The 16,559-nt window shown below is 47.0% G+C and overlaps 1 protein-coding gene across 1 annotated transcript; it reads right to left on the bottom strand.

Annotated features, from left to right (window-relative positions):
* Positions 1–13,268: 13,268 nt before the first annotated feature.
* INSM1 (INSM transcriptional repressor 1) lies at positions 13,269–16,046 on the bottom strand. The gene has a single exon (XM_030554314.1). The coding sequence runs from the start codon at positions 15,779–15,781 to the stop codon at positions 14,291–14,293; it is 1,491 nt and encodes a 496-aa protein (XP_030410174.1). The 5' UTR covers positions 15,782–16,046; the 3' UTR covers positions 13,269–14,290.
* Positions 16,047–16,559: the final 513 nt, after the last annotated feature.

Below are 16,559 nucleotides of genomic sequence, written 5' to 3'. Positions count from 1 at the left end.
GAAATGGCCCTTTGGATAAGTGCAGAAGTGAGGTCCTCATGAGAGCACTCCCACTGTATTGAACCTTGCAAGCATTCTCAGCTGTAGCCTCTGGCACAGTTTGAACCAGCAGAGGCTGTGCAACAATGGCATTGTCTTCAGCTTCCTCTGAAGGGGTTTTTGCAGCATTTTGCTAATAATAATTACAGACCATTACCAACCCCCAAAGACATTATTTATGTACCATTCAGTGTAAGAAATGCTTAAAGAGAGTTCCTCCTCTTCTAAGCCTCATAATGCCTTGTTGCAGAGTGATTTACATGAACATTCAAAATTATCTGTTTCTAATGTCTATTTTCTACTCTACAGAGAGTTTACATAGGAAAATGACGGGGGTCAGTTCTCTCAAGTCATAATGGGAATGCTATGGGGGTATTTGGTGGGAACAGGGACCCCCACACACACTATCTATATTGGAGAGATGAGGGGGTGACAGAGTTCTCTCTTAAATAGCCCTTGGGTGAACTTTTGATACTGAAATGGAAAGTTAATCCTACACAGCAGGAGATGAATTCTAAAGTCATTTTGTTTGTAAAATGATTAGTGATCTGAGAGTTAATTAGTTTGAGCTGCCGAGAATGGTTTACACATGTTCTCTTTGTTATGCTGTAACGTTAGCAAAGTCTTTAAAATTCATTTTATGGTTAAAAATACTGCTCTTTTGGGCCAAGATTTTTTAAAAATGCATGCCTAAAGTTAGGCTCCTAAATGTGTGATGAGATTTTGAAAAGTTCTGCCAGCCAGAAGCTCCCATTGAAGTCAATAAGAGCCTCTGAAAATTGGCCCACTGATTTTGAGTACTAAATATGGATATAGATGACTAACTTCAGGCCCCCACCTTTGAAGTCTGTCTTAGGAAATAATAGTTTTATGATTATTTGCTGCCTTGTAAGCAATTGGGAATCAGCTCTTCTTACAGACAAGGGCTGGCAAGCTGAGTCAACTCTACCAGAGCACAGTTTCTAAGGACAATCAGAAAAGATTTAAAATATTTGAAAGATACTGCAGAATCGAGAGACTGTGTAAAACATTTGTTTTCTCCAGCACTGATGGAGATGAAGGCCCAGATGCTGTGCATACTTTTTTCACAAGTGAGTGACTATACACGTGAGTGGTCCCACTGAGTTCAGTGGGGCTACTCACACATGAGTGTTTGCAGGACAGGGACCTTAATTTGTCAAAATAATTTGATATGTGTTGAGGGAAATTTTCAAAGGGCAGTTAGCGAACCACCTCCTCAATGGAATTTGGGCATCTGCGTCCTCTTTGTGCTTTTGAAAATCTTTCCTTTCCCTTCCCTATATGCATGTAACATGCATGAGATTTAGGTGATCAAAAGGGAGAGACCCCCAACCCTGCAAACACTTGCACACTTGTTTAGCTTTACACCAAGTGAGTAATCTCATTTAAGTCAAAAGTTAGCACCTATTAAGTGTTTGCAGGATCAAGGTCTTAACATTGTTACTACTGTATTGGTATATGTCAAGGTTCCCATCAGAAACATGCCTATTTCAGGAGGTTGTAGCCTGCCATTCATTCAGGAGTATCTTGCTCTTCTATGGCTCCAAAATATCTTTGATGTTTACATTTGGGTGGGTTAATGTTAATACAGGGTATTAGATACATAAGAATTGGAAAAAGTACAGCGAAGGGCAACAAAAATGATTAGGTGTACGGAAAAGTTTCCATATGAGGAGAGATTAAAAAGACTGGGACTATTCAACTTAGACAAGAAACAACTGAGGGGGGAATATGGTAGAGGTTTATAAAATAATGAGTAATATGGAGAAAGTGATTAAGGAAGTGTTGTTTACTCCTTCACAAAACACAGGAACCAGTGGTCATGCAATGAAATTAATAGGCAGCAGTTTTAAAACAAACATAAGGAAGTACTTCTTCACATAATGTCCAGTCAACCTGTGGAACTCATTGCCAGGGAATGTTGTGAAGGCCAAAATTAGAATTGGGTTAAAAAAAGAATTAGATAAGTTTCTGAGGATAGGTCCATCAATGGGTATTAGCCAAGATCAGGGACACAACCTCATGCTCTGGGTTACCCTAAACCTCTGACTGCCAGAAGCTGGGACTTGACAACAGGGGATGGATAACTCAGAATTTCCCTTTTCTGGTCATTCCCTCTGACGTATTTTGCACCAGCCACTGGAAGACAGGATACCAAGCTAGATGGACCATTGGTCTGACCCACTATGGCCATTCTTAACTAATCCATTTGAGTAGTCAAAAGACAGGAACAGCTCATGAATGGTTTCAGATACTAGTCCACAATGCCGTATGCCTGAGCTAGTACACTTACACAGAGGTGAGCAGTAGCTAATTCTGTAAGATGAACAGTACTGTAATGTGAATACAGTGCTGGCTAATTTACAGGGCATTAATTGTATGTTCCAATTGAAACTGTATCATTATTTGACCCATAACAAGTCTCTCCACCCATGAGATTTTTCTTTTCTTTTTCAGCATGCAAAATAGCAATAAGTTTGATGCTCAGGATTAATGATCATCTAGGGTCTCTTAACTGTGCTTCAGGTCATTAACTTCTCCCATTTACATCACTCCCTGAGAAATGACCCACATCATGATCCTTTTTGCTTAAACGATCACCCAGATAGCGAAGATCAGCACTGAGTCCTCTAATGATTATGGGCCTGATCCTACAAACACTTGCTACCAGACAGAGGGCCTGACCAAAAGCCCATTCAAGTGGATGTAGAGTCTTTCCATAGATTTGAATGAGCTTTGGATGAGGCCCTTTGCACCTACTAACATGTGAAGTTCCACTGAAATCAGTGGAGCTACTTGTGCTTTAAATGTTTCACAGAGTAAGGGTGAACATAAGCACTTAACTATGCACTTGTCTTGAACAGTTGTGTTTCCTGAATCAGGGCCTATATGATTAATGAGTCTGATAATAGCATAAATGTCCCTAAATAGAAATATATACAATAGACCAAACCTCTTAGGTCTGCCAAGTAAATAGCATAGTTAAAAAGAATCTAAGTACCCACCAGATGGAGGTGTCAGGCATTCTGAGATTTTTTTCTTTTGAACTAACATTTAATTTACATATGAAAAATTATAGAAAAGAGCAGTAAAATGCTGGCTTAACGCAACACCATCTGAACTGTCACTGATGTATGCCGTTAACCTACTCTGCCATGCCTTGGTATTATAGCAGATACGTCAGCAGTTACTACAGCGGTCCAAACTTCTAGTGGACTTTCAGCTTTAAACTGACAAAAGCCAGGCAATTCAGAGATAGGAGAGAACCTTTGCTTTGCTTTGAAATAGTTTTATGTGTAGATTAAGGAAAAAGAAGTCAACTTTCTAATCTAAGAGGAAAAGTGATGTAAAATTAATAACACTTTGCACTAATTCACTGAACTTCCCAGGGCATTGTGAAAAATATTGAATATGTGTTTATTTATACTAGACTATGCTAGCTTCAAGGCAGTTTTATCATTTCTAGAAATAGTAACTGATCCTTTTCTAAAAGTCATGTTAGGCAAAGGTGTGTGGAGAGTGGGCACTTAACTGTTAAAAAAAAATCAATTAAAGTGAAGTTTCATAACTGAAGGGTGCATTCTGAAAACTTTTCCAATGTTACCTTACCTCAGCTGACATGTCACTAGGCACAATGTATTGATTATGAGAGTGCGGTATTCTGCAGTAGGGTTACATGGGAGACGTGGAACTCCTTTCTGCATGGTTTTAGTCTTGACTTGGCTGTACTGCTGAGCAATAATGGAAAAATCAGAATCCAGAAGTACAGTCACATTGGGATGTCTATACATATCTTAGGCTGCATAAGATCATCTGTTCAGTTATAAAAGGCAGGTGCTATAATGTCCTCTTTTGGTGCATTTACCTGTATTATAATATTTGTAAGATGAAAACCCATGCTTGAAGTGCCCATCTTTCTGGTTAACATGTAAAAAGTTTTTATGATGCAAATCTGAAATCTTTGTTATGTGAGTTTTACAGTGAACTAAAAGTTTCATTAAATTATTTAAAACTGTAACCTGACTTTGTGTGTGTATAGGTTTGAGATGCTTGGATGAAATGTGATATATGCAGCAAGTCCAAATGTGCTGTTACTTTACCAAAACTAGCCTTAAGAAAACCACAGTGATAGTCCAAGTAATGAAATACAATTTATATTATACTGCAAACTCTATAGTAAAACACTTGACTCTTAATTCTCAGTTACCCTAAGGCCCCTTTACACTGTTCTGGCACACTAACAGGGCCTTAAAGTGGGTATAAATATAATTTATTGGTCCCATTTGACTGCAGTGGAAGCAAAGCTAGGACAACACTGAGCATTTCTGAAAATCCCACCCTTGGTTTGTTTGTTTTTTTAAACCTGTACATATTACCTGAGAGAGGGGATACTGCAGAAAACTGTACTTTATCAGTGGATATGTGCCTAAGTAGCATCCTGGTGTGCATTCTCACTAGACCAGATTGGCTTGTCACCATGGGCACGTGTACCTAACAACAAGGAGAGGCAGTTACTGATACGTTACATAGAAACCTCAATAATCAAACAATACTATATACAAATCATAAAACAAGAAGATGCATGTCAACGCTCACCCTCAGGCCCATCTGCTCACCATTTATACATGCCAGAAGAAAACATTTATGGCTTGAATATGCAATTTTCCAGATGCAACAGATCACGCCCCCAAAATGCTACCTGAGGCTGATCACAATATGGCAATAGAAGCACGGAGACAAGAAAAGCACTTTCTAGGGGCATGTGTTGTTAGGGTTGCCAAGTGTCCGTTTTTTTAATCAGAACACTCGGTCAAAAAGGGGACCCTGGTGGGGCCGTTAAGTCCAGTTGGTGGGTCTACGGTAGACTCCCTGCCTGCCGTGGCTCTGCCCAGCTCCCAGAAGCGGTAACATGTCCCTGCAGCCCCTCATCTCCAGCCCCACCCCAGAGCCTGCATCCCCAGCTGGAGCCCTCACCCCCTCCTGCACCCCAGCCCAGTGAAAGTGAGTGAGGGTGGGGCAGAGTGAGCAACAGAGGGAGGGGGGCTGGAGTGAGCAGGGGCAAGGCCCCGGGAAAGTGGCGGGGTGAGGGGTGTTCGGTTTTGTGCAGTCAGAAAGTTGGAAACCCTCTGTGTTGTGTGGGTCAGAGTTTGGTAAGTGAACACAAGCTCTAGGAATATCAGCAAAACAAGAAAATGTAGCTTCATGCAAGCAAAATAATCTAGAGTGCTGTGTTTACAGCATTACGCTCTTGTATCGGGGAGTATCTCAGCTCTTACCACTCCTTGTTTAAGTAGGTTGTCATCCATTAAAGGAATGCTGAATTTAAGAGCATATTGTGTGGAGCATGCATTGTCATAAACATATCACACCTTTCAACCTGCCACTAACATTACATCCACATTTCAGTGGGGGCATCTGAATCTCATTTGCAGGATACCAAAGCTCCTTGCCTATAATTATAAAAGTATAATAGGGCAGGTCAAAAAAAGAATTTGAAGAGCAACTAGCAAAAGGGACAAAAACTAACAGCATAAATTACTTCAGAAGCAGGAAACCTGCCAAACACTCAGTGGGGCCACTGGACAACTGCGGTACTACAGGTGCACTGAAGGAAGACACCACTATTGCGGAGAAGCTAAATGAATTTGTTGCCTCGGTCTTCGCTGCAGAAGATGTGAGGGAGATTCCCACACTGAGCCATTCTTTTTAGATGACAGATCTGAGGAACTTCCTCAGCTTGAGGTGTCAATAGAGGTGGTTTTAGAATAAATTTGATGTGAAATTGCAGAACTACTAACTTTGGTATGTAGCCTATCATGGAAATCAGGCTCCGTCTGAGGAGAGAGTAAAAAGACTGGGACTCTTCAGTTTAAGAAAGAGGCAACTAAGGGGGATTATGTTAGCGGTCCATAAAATCATGACTGGTGTGGAGACAGTGAATAGGGAAATGTTAGTTACCTCTTCATATAACACAAGAACCAGGGGTCACCCAATTAAATTAATAATCAGCAGATTGAAAACCAGCAAAAAGAAGCACCGCTTCACACAGTGCAGTGTCAATTTGTGGAACTCATTGCCATGGGATTTTGTGAAGGTCAAAAGTATAACTAGGATAAAAAAAATTGGAGAGGTCCATCAATGGCTATTAGCTAGGATGATCAGGGATGCAACCTCATGCTCTGGGTGTTCCTAATCCTCTGACTCAGAGAAACTGGGATTGGACGACAGCAGATGGCTCACTAGATAAATTGCCCTGTTTTTTTCCCTCTGAAAGATCTGGCACTGGCGACTACTAGAAGACAGGATACTGGGCTAGAGGGACCATTGGTCTGCCCCAGTATGACCAGTCTTATGTTCTTGCAACTAATACTCCTGATTTTTTTAAAGTGCAACATTTTAGGCCATATGTTCAATACATTGCAGAGTCAAAGATAGATATGGGCAGAACAGACGTAGTATCTATAATCTCCTACAATGGAGAGGCACATGTGACCTTTGCACCGAGTATGAACAACCTCTTTGTCTGCTCTTTGGACACCATCAAAAATCATGTATCGTAACATATCAGGTAGCATGGTCAAGCCTGCTCTGAGAGGCACTACTCGTTGGATGAATCTGAAGTCATGTGCTAAGTGATTTGTTTGTAGACAGGAGGTGGCTTTCCTTGCACAGTTCCAGCCTGTCCCTCTCATTGATGGATGGCACCAAAAGCAAAGCACAGATTCCCAGAAGTTGCTGCACACATTGGTCTCAGGCTTCAGGCTGTGTGTACATCCCTCAGCTATTACTGTAACAATTAGGGCTAGCGCCTGTCTAATAGCAACTAGATCATTACAGCCATAGGAGACTATTCCTGTCTGATACCACAGAGAGCCTGCACATTGCCTGGCACTGTTATAATCCTAGTAGCCTGTCAGTCTCTCTGGACTTCCAGCTAAGGAATTTGGACTCTGGACATTTCCCCAGGCCTCCCATTAGTCAGTGCTCGGGCTGCAGATAGAATAGATACTATTTCCTGTGCTCCTTTGTTGTTGTTTCATTTATTTATTGTTTTGTCTATTTTGATTGTAGGATCCTTGGCTCAGGTCCAGTGTTGTACATCTGTAAAAATGCCTCAAATTATGTGATCTAGTAATAATGTATATTCTCAACTCAAGTAACTGAGGTCTGCTCTATGTTACAGAGTTAGGACGACAAACTATGTCATTCCTAACTATGGAAGTGTCCACTTATATTTGGTTCCTGCCAACATAACTGCCCCACTATGTTGACTTAATAACTCCACCTCCATGAGTGGAGTAGAGTCAAGTTTGACATAGTTACGATGACGCAGTGTCAGTTTAGATACAGTGCTGCTTACTGGCTTTCAGACGTCAGCCCAATATGCCCCACACTGACAGTGTAATGGATACAAGCGCTCCTGGTGAGGACGCACACCATCGTTACAAGAAGCAAATTGTAGACATGCACAAACTATGTAATTACTGCAGCAGCTGTATGTCAACATAAGTTACGTTGACTTAGTTTTGTAGTGTAGACGTGGCCAAAAGTAAAAATTAACAGGTACCTCACATGTCTCTGACCTAGCAACCACGTACCAAGCTAAGAAACACTGGGGCCTTCAATTTGCAAAAGTGATTTGGGATACTTAACTTGAGACACCTTCAGAGCCAGGTTTTTAAGGTGTTCCAAACTTTCCGAAAGTCAGAGCACTTGAACATGACTTGAGATGGGCCCCCAAAAATGAAGGCTCCCAAAACCACTAGTCACAGTCAGAAAATGGCCCTGTGTGTGAGTTCATTCAGCATACAATGCAAGGACAGTGGGGCTGATGTTTGCAGCCTTGTTTTACCTTCATCCTATGAAAATGTGTCTCATTGCAATGGATGTCATCTGCCTCCTACAGGAGTTTAGTTGGATTCTCTAGACTATAGGGACATTGATGACACCACAAATTAATTCCCTCGCTGCTCACTGATGCCTTGTAGTGACTTAAGCATTGGAAGTAGGTTCCCTGTCTTGAACTATGGAGCGTCAAAGCAAGGAATTTCTGATACTATACTGCAGCAAAGACCCAAATTCTGGAATTTAGAGGCTCTTCTGGAAGACAATATAAAGCCAAAATCTGATAGTTATGCTGGGTACATCATTTGAGATCTCTCTCAAAGAACTACTGCTTTCTGTCCCCTGTAATGAAATGGGCTCACAATGCCATTCTGGATCGTAAGGACAAGTTTAGTAGGTCATGACAACCTGGCAGTTTAGGATTCCCAGGATCAGGGGTATGGAGAGAGAGAGTTTCCAGCCAAACATATCCAACTTTGGCTTCCTTGTCCCCATAAATAGATGCCATTTCCCCAGTTTTCACTTTCTCACTTGCAACGAAGACCACAGGCAAGCTGATGTTTGGGACTTGGTGTAGTGAATCTGGTTTCCTAGAAACTAAGGCAACATGGCTGTAATCCTGTATATAAATCAATGGTATGCCTCCATCTTGAATACTGTGTGCAGATGTGGTCGCCCCATTTTAAAGAAGATATATTGGAATTGGAAAAAGGTTCAGAAAAGGGCAACAAAAATTATAAGGGGTATGGAATGGCTTCCGTATGAGGAGAGAGTAATAAGACTGGGAGTTTTCAGCATGGAAAAGAGACAACTAAGGGGAGATATGATTGAGGTCTATAAAATCATGACTGGTGTAGAGAAAGTAGATAAGGAAGTGTTGTTTACTACTTCTCATAACACAAGAACTAGGGGTCACCAAATGAAATTAATAGGCAGCAGGTTTAAAACAAATAAAAGGAAGTATTTCTTCACACAGCACACAGTCAATCCGTGGAACTCCTTGTTGGAGGATGTTGTGAAGGCCAAGACCATAATAGGGTTCAAAAAAGAACTAGATAAATGCATGGAGGATAGGTCCATCAGTGGCTATTAGCCAGCATGGGCAAGAATGGTGTCCCCAGCCTTTGTTTGACAGAAGCTGGGAATGAGCAATGGGATAGATTACTTGATTATTACCTGTTCAGTCCCTCTGGGGCACCTGGCATTGACCACTGTCGGAAGACAGGATACTGAGCTAGATGGACCTTTGGTCTGACCAGCAGGGCCATTCTTATGTTCTCTTTGGCCAGTTCCAGCAGGCTCTTGTTGATAAATGGGGTTTATTTCTCACTCTGGGAGCTCCACAAACAATGTACAAGACTTCCTGAGAAAATCCCCTGACTGACTCTCCCACACTACTGCCAACCTGCCCACCATTTCCTGGAAGGTCCTGGTGTCCCTCAGAGGAAATGTGGAAGTGGTTAAGACAGCCTTTTCTGAGGATGAGATAGAAATGTCTGTCTCACTAGTTCTCCTCCTCTGAGAAAGAGAGAGTCCGGCTCCATATCAGCCAGAACAACTGATCCACAGTACTCAGCTGGAGGAGGCCAAGGGATATCCAATAGGAGCTTTCACTTTCTTTGTCGAAGACTTCCTGAGGATTGCAGGGAGGAGAAGGGAGTGAAGGATGTGGATGACTAGTCTGATAGGCCAGGATCCAAAGAGGCTTTTCTGTGGACCCCTAAACTCCAGGGAATCTGAACTCACAGAGTCTGGATGGATACAACAGCAGGATCCTTATAAGAGCATCTTTTTCCTACCACACAACCTCTTGAAATTGCTGGTTCCATAAGAGGTGCTTTCCATCCAACGAACCCAAATCCTCTAAATCTGGTGCACTTGTTTTGGCAGCTTTACAGCAGGATGACCCTTAACAGGCACAGATTTTTGCATCAGGCTCCTGTACCAAGGGACGTTTTAGCAACCACAGTATCAATGCCTGGGGATCCCTTTTCGGGGGGAACCTCCCAAGCTGATGTATACCTAAAGCCATGTACAAGAACAGGTTTGGGAGCAAATCTTCCGGTGCTTGTAGGAGAAGACCTTGTGGCCATTGTCGTTCCCAAGGCAGAAAAGGCTCTATTGTGCTTGAATGAAGTGGGACAAGAGTGTGCCTCAAAGCCGGTGGTTTCACTGAGGCCCACTACCTACAGCAAGGCCCATGACAGCCTAAATCATTTCTCAAAATTGATTAAACAGACCAAAAAAGTAAAATATTAAAACTGAAACCTTTCTGCCTGAGCTGAACTCTAAGAGCACAACTATTTAGCAAGCCATTGACATTTAGACTTGCACAATGGAAACTGAGTGAGATTGGTTCTGTGGCTTCTCTGGCTGGCAGAGGGAGACAGAAGTTGCACCAATCTGAATTAAAAACATTTTCTAAATCAATTTAGTTAGAGCGAGGCAACTCCCTATTGTTGACACCCTTCTTTCAGTTTACAGCAGGCTTATAATAACTTAGCATAGCATAGCATAGCCACATACCCAAAAAAATTGATTAAACCAGTGTAACTTGTATGTGTACACAAGGTCTGGGGCTATAGAAGGTTTCAATTGAAGGAACTGGTGCACACCCGTAATTACCAGCTATTGCTCAGAAACTTTCCATGGCCATGTGGCTAGGCACATATAATGGCAGAGCCCTGGTCTACAGCTTGTTGATAGACTAAGGATGGGGCATGGCTCTTTGACCATGCAGGCAGTATCTGGACTAATAGGCAGTGTGATTTCATAGTTTCCAATGCTGCTTGCCCCTAGGATGTCTTCAGTCTTTTTTTCTATGAGCTTGCCATTGCTTTGGTTCCTTAGCCATTTCCAATGGGTACAATGAGGTACAATAAACCACCCACTTCCTCAGTGACTCTCTCAGCAGCTGAGGACGCTGCTGAGCATCAGTAATTCCACCAAAGGAATTAAATATATATTTGCTCCTGAGCAAATCTAATCTCAGAACAAAATGAGCCCAAGCAAAACTGGCCATAGGCTCAAATGCCTTTTTGGAGAGGGAGGCAGCCAGACGACATTTCTCCATTGCTATCCAGATAAACATGCCTGGCTACTGCTTATCTCAGGTTTGCTCAGAGGATTTAGGGTACCCTGCAGTGCCCATTGAAGTCAATACAAAGGCTCCCATTGGCTTCAACAAGCTTTGGAGCAGGGCCTTAGCCCTAAATGCACAATAAAAAAAAATTACTTTCCCTGAAGCCATTGGTATATTACAGTTGTGAGGCATCTGCACTATGTTAAAGCAAGGCTTGAGTTTTCTTTACCAGTAAAGAATTCTCCCAGGTTTCATGTCAAATCTTTGCTAGAAGTCACCCCCCTCCAGATAGTTTGGTAACTGCATGAAACCAGTTTCAAGCAGAAGATACTGGAGAGGGGAGCAGGTGATTTTCACACGTTCAGAGTTAAGTATTTCAAGCTAATTACAAATCACACACACACACACACACACCCATGTGCAAATACTATGTTGTGCTTTGGGAATTCAGCCTCTGAAGGATGGTGGTGCTTTCTGTTCCGCATAGCCCAACTAGCACTGGCCTCGATCGATCAAACTCAGCCGTGGTGTTAATGTTCATGATCATGAGGAAGCTGAATGCAACAGGCGATAGCTGAGTCTGGAGAGCCTAGGACTTTGCAAAAATCCCCAGCACTGGCTTTCAGGTTCTTTCCCAGTCCCATGGTGTTACACAGCAGGCAACTTTTGCGCTAGTACGAGGGGAAAGGCAGCAGGCTGAGTTTTGTTCTTTCCCCGCTCCCGGTCGCCAGCAGCAGCACATCGCTGATTCGGCTCAGCTTGCGCCCCTTGCAATTAGGCCCACTTGTGCTCCTGTTTTTATGCCACCAGGTCATCTTTGTAAGGGGCTTGTTGTGCTTATTCACTTGCTGCTGCTGCTGCTTGCAGAAATGGTATCTAAGGCTTAACTGCACCCGCCCGCCATGCTAGGTCTGCTGTGCTGTGGTTTAGTTGCGTAACACATTATAACTCGGCACCCAATGGAAGGGGCCAGTCCAGGTGCGTCTAAATTCCTTACTCATTTGCTACCTTACCTGTCCTGCAATGCGCTCTAGTACCGCATCCTGGACACTGGCTACCCACGCGGTGCTGGGAACCTTTGTGCCCCGCTAGCCCCGTCTCAGTCGGCCCTGGGAGTACGTGTGCTATCTAGGCTGCGCTGCACCATGGCTAGGCTGTGAATGCAGCTCCCCTGGATGGTGGGGCTCCACAGCTCGGGGCTCAGAGCGGGCGCCTTTGCCCTTTGCGGGTGATGCTATTTTCTCCGTGCTTCGCTCCTGGGTGTTTGAGTCCTCGGGGGGGGCTCGCTAGGTTAATGCACAGGCGGGCGAGTCGCGGGTTCGCCTGTGATGCGCACTGGGCTGCAGGAGAAACGCAGCTAAAAGGGCCAGCCCTGCTGAGCTTCCTGCCAGGGTTACGGGCAGGCTCTCTGCTGCTGGCATGGGGAAAATAATACCAGTGAGATTTACCCTGAGAGTGTCGCCAGCGTCATTTCCTGCGGTTTCTGTTCGCCTCCAGCCCCTTCAGCCCAGTGGCTTCAATGTGATGGCAGGGCATGTGCCTCGCCCCCCGAGCGGCGAGACTAAGCCGTGCTTTGGCGTGACCTCTCTTACCTGGGGCCCCAAAGCCGAAGTGTGAACGTTTCTGCAATGGGGCTAGACCCCGGCACTGGTGAAATGAAAGTTGAGATGCCTGAAGGCTGGAGCGCTCACTTTCACCTTCACGAGCCATGTGCTGGCGCTGATCATGACAGCCGGTTTGATTTTATTAAAAACAACGGTAGCTGTGCTGTGTTTGCGGTCTGGGGCTGGAGCTAACGTATTGGTCGCTTCTGGCCCAGGCCATGAGGCAGCCCTCGGTGAGGCACGGTCAATTAGCAAGGGAAAGGGGATTAGCCAGCCTGACCTCAGCTTTAGCCCTTCCCCTTTGGAACACATTGGGTTACAGTAATTTGCTTTCTGGTAACTTTACCAAATGATGGACAAACTCCTCTGGTCTCCCACGCCGCGCGCGCAAAGCAATCACGAGTGAGAGGATGGTGGGTTTAAAGCTGAAGGAGCAGGTGTAAATAGACTGCCTAGGCTTTAGCCTTCCAAGGAGGGCTGTGAAAATGACCCCCCGAGTGCTACTGGATATACCGTATAGGGCTCTGGTAGCTCTTCCTTCTTTTAAGCTTAAATGGATATATTATTCTTCGTTAAAGAAAAGCAGGAAGGCTTTGATTAATGAGAAATATGAGAGGCGACAGGATGTGTATTTGAATTTGAAAATATTTTATTTGAATAGTAAATAGTTATACAGTTGAAACAGTTCTATTGAAGCATTCTATAAATAGCTAACAGTTAAGAAAATAATGTGTGTAGAAAAGAGATTGCATCTAAAAGTAAGAGCTGTCGGTTGCACAAGAGCTGTCTGCGCCCTTTTGGAGCAGGATAAAATGGTCAAGACTGTGTGTTATTCTAGGTAGAAAAGTTAAAACCTTTTAGCAGATCCCTTTAGAACAAGATCTTCTAAAATGCACAGTGAAATGGCGGGGGGGGGGGAAGCGCATCAAAATATTCACGTTCAAATAATATCAATCTTCATAATTAATATAAATAAATAAAGAATAAATAACAATTACTCAAATCAACATATACATATAGTCAGCTCGTGATTCTACCTCGCTAGGGACAAACAACCGAAAAAAAGAAAGTTGGCAGGTAATATTTAAGGCAGTTTCTACAGCATTTTCTGGAGACCATCAACAGTAGAGTCAAGGCATTTGTGGCTATACTAAAGAAAACAAAACGAAGCAGTTTTATTTGTTCACATAAAAGAGAGGTGGGGTGTAAAGCCAGCTTCCAGCAGTTCACAAGCCATAATAAAGCTAATCATGTAGTAAATTCAATTTACAGCCTGTGAAATATAAAGGCATTATTCTTCGAGATTGACTTAAAAAAAAATAAAACCAACAACCAACCCAACCCCTAGGCTACGCATACAGAGAGATGTGGCCAGAGGAAAACCAGAGAGACTTCCTAAGGGGACCTTGATCTCGCTAGCGATCAAAGAGGGGGCTGCTTTTCAGAGACTGATCTACAGGAGCAAGGACGGAGGAGGAATCACCACCAAGGAGACACTGGCACAAGTGGATTTTATGATTACTCTCCCCTCCCCCAACCCCTTTGTTTTCATCTATAAATAAACCAGGCGCTGGAGGAGGAGTGGGGTGCGGGGGGCTCAGCAGCCGGGGGCCTGGAGAGCTCGGCTCTGCAGGGCTAAGCCGGTCCGAGGCAGCGGCCAGGCTGCAGCCCGGGGGGCAGGAGGAGGCGAAGGCACGGCTTAGCAGGCGGGGCGCACGGGCAGCTGCAGCAGGATGACCTGCCGGTTCTCCGAGGGGTGGCACTTGTTGATGTGGCGGGTGAGACCGGGCGAGCTGTAGAAGGTGGCCGGGCAGTACTTGCAGGGGAAGACCTGCGCCGAGTGCAGCAGGCGCAGGTGCCGCTCCTGGTCGCCCTTGCTGGGGAAGGTTTCCCCGCACACCGGGCACAGGTGGCACTCGCTAGCGGTCGGCGCGCCGGGGCCGGGGCTTTCCTCCGGGCTGGTCCGCTCCGGACCGGGCCCCGGCTCGTGGCCCAGCAGGTGCTTGCGGAGATAGGCCTGGCGGCGGAACCGGCGGGCGCAGGTGGGGCACTCGTACAGCCCCTCCTCGGAGCCGGACTCCGAGCCGCCGCCGCCGCTGCCGGGGCTGGGCGTGTCCCGCTCGCTGCTGCTGCCTCCGGCCTCCTTGGGCTGCAGCTGCTCCTCGGGCGCCTTGGCGGGCGGCGGCGGGGCGCTGGGGGCCGGCCGCGGCTTGTGCCAGCGGCGGTGCGAGGCCAGGTTGGCCGGGCAGCTGAAGACCTTGTCGCACTCGGGGCAGCGGTACTCCACGCGCACGATGCGCGAGCACTTGTGCTGCGCCAGGGCGAAGGGGTCGGCGTACTCCTCCTTGCACAGCTGGCAGATGAACTCGCCCAGCGGCCGCGGGCCCGGCCCGCCCGCTCCCCGCGCCCGGGGCGGCTCCACCGGCCCCTCCTTGATCTTCAGCCCTAGCACCGGCGACGTGGTCACCTCGTCCTCGAAGTTCAGCTTGCGGATGGCTTTGGCTTTCTTAGCGGCCGGGGGCTTGTGCTTGCCGGGCTCCGAGCCGGCGGGGAGCCGCTTGGGCTGTGGGCGGGCGGAGGAGGCGGGCAGCAGGGCGGACAGGCTGCGAGTGCCGGCGCTCGTCTGGCCGCTGCAGAGAGTGGCGCTCTGGGTGCTACTGGGCACGCCCTGGGCGCTGCAGTGGGTGCCGCTCTGGGGCCCTTGGGTGCTGCAGTGGGTGTCCCTGTGGGGGCCGCTCTGGGTGCTGCGCTGGGGGCCGCTGGTCTCCGCGGGGCTGGAGGAGGAGGAGGCCCACAGTTTGAGCTCGGCCGGGGCGAAGAGCAGCGGGTCCATGGTGCTGGGCACCGCCGGGGTCGGGAAGGACTCTGCGGAGACCGGCGAGCCCAGGTTGAAGCTGCGCTCCAAGGATTTCTTCTCGTGCTCCTTGCTGACGGGCCGGGTGGGGCTGTACAGCGCCTGACACACGGCCTCTGGGGTGCCGAACTGCACGGGCTTGTGGGGCGGCAGCGGCGGCTCCCGGGGCGCGGTGGGGGCCGCTGGATCGGGGCCGGCAGAGGGGAGGAGTGGAGAGCAGAGCTGCTGGCGGCCGGCGAACAGCAGCAGTTCGGGCTCGCCCTCCTGGCCGCAGCGGACCCGGTAGGAGATCGGCGTGACCCTCCGGTTCCTTTTCACCAGGAACCCTCGGGGCATCTTTGGCGGCTGGGCCGGCGGAGAAGGCACTTGGGGCGGCGGAAGAGGCGTGGATCCGCAGCAAAAGGCTTGTGCGTCTGGCTCCAGCCGGCTGCCTCACTCAGGCTTTGCTGCCTACTTCTGCCATCCAGTCCGGGCTGAGCAGCAGAGGGACAAACCCCCGACGTGCCGCTGCTGCTGGTCCCCCTTTGCACTTGTTGTCTGGTGGGCGCCCCGCAAATGGGTCCTGTCTGCCCCTACCCGGATCGCTGCACTCTTTTTAAGTGGAGAGGATGCCATTGTTCGAGCCTCCTGCTCCATCCCCGAGCCAATCAGCGCTTCCTGCGGCTCCTATGGATTGGAGGAGTGTGGGAGGGTGCAGGCTCGCAGAAAGGGGCAGGGACAGTGGGGTCGCTTGCTAGGTACAGCAGATGTACCTGAGGGGTTTCTCTCGTTCGCTTTCCTTTCTCTTCTCCCTCCCCCCTCCTTTTCCCCCCATTTACTTCTAGCCCCTCCCGGCTAAAGGCACACGCCTGGCCCCTCCTCTTTTCACGGTCTGATGGTTTTCTATAGGAAGGCACACGTGCCTGGCCTTTGTGTGTCTCCTCCGGGGGGCACAGATCTGCCAAATGGAAATGTCCATCAGCATGACAATGAGCAGCATCTCAAATCGGGGGGATTACCCGCGGTTCTGGAGCAAAATAGCAACAAAGGAGAAGAATGGTCAGAAATATGTCAGGAGGGTTCAATATGCAAACTGGAGACGGCGGGGAGGAGGGGGACAGAGAAAGAAAATATC

Source organism: Gopherus evgoodei, chromosome 3 (genome assembly GCF_007399415.2).
Source record: "Gopherus evgoodei ecotype Sinaloan lineage chromosome 3, rGopEvg1_v1.p, whole genome shotgun sequence".
Taxonomy (NCBI): Eukaryota; Metazoa; Chordata; order Testudines; family Testudinidae; genus Gopherus; species Gopherus evgoodei.
Note: the sequence above shows the minus strand (reverse complement) of the source record. Positions and strands in the feature narration are given on the sequence as shown.

Coding starts and splice junctions, on each gene's coding strand:
- INSM1 (XM_030554314.1), bottom strand. CDS start 15,781: ATGCCCCGAGGGTTCCTGGTGAAAAGGAACCGGAGGGTCACGCCGATC.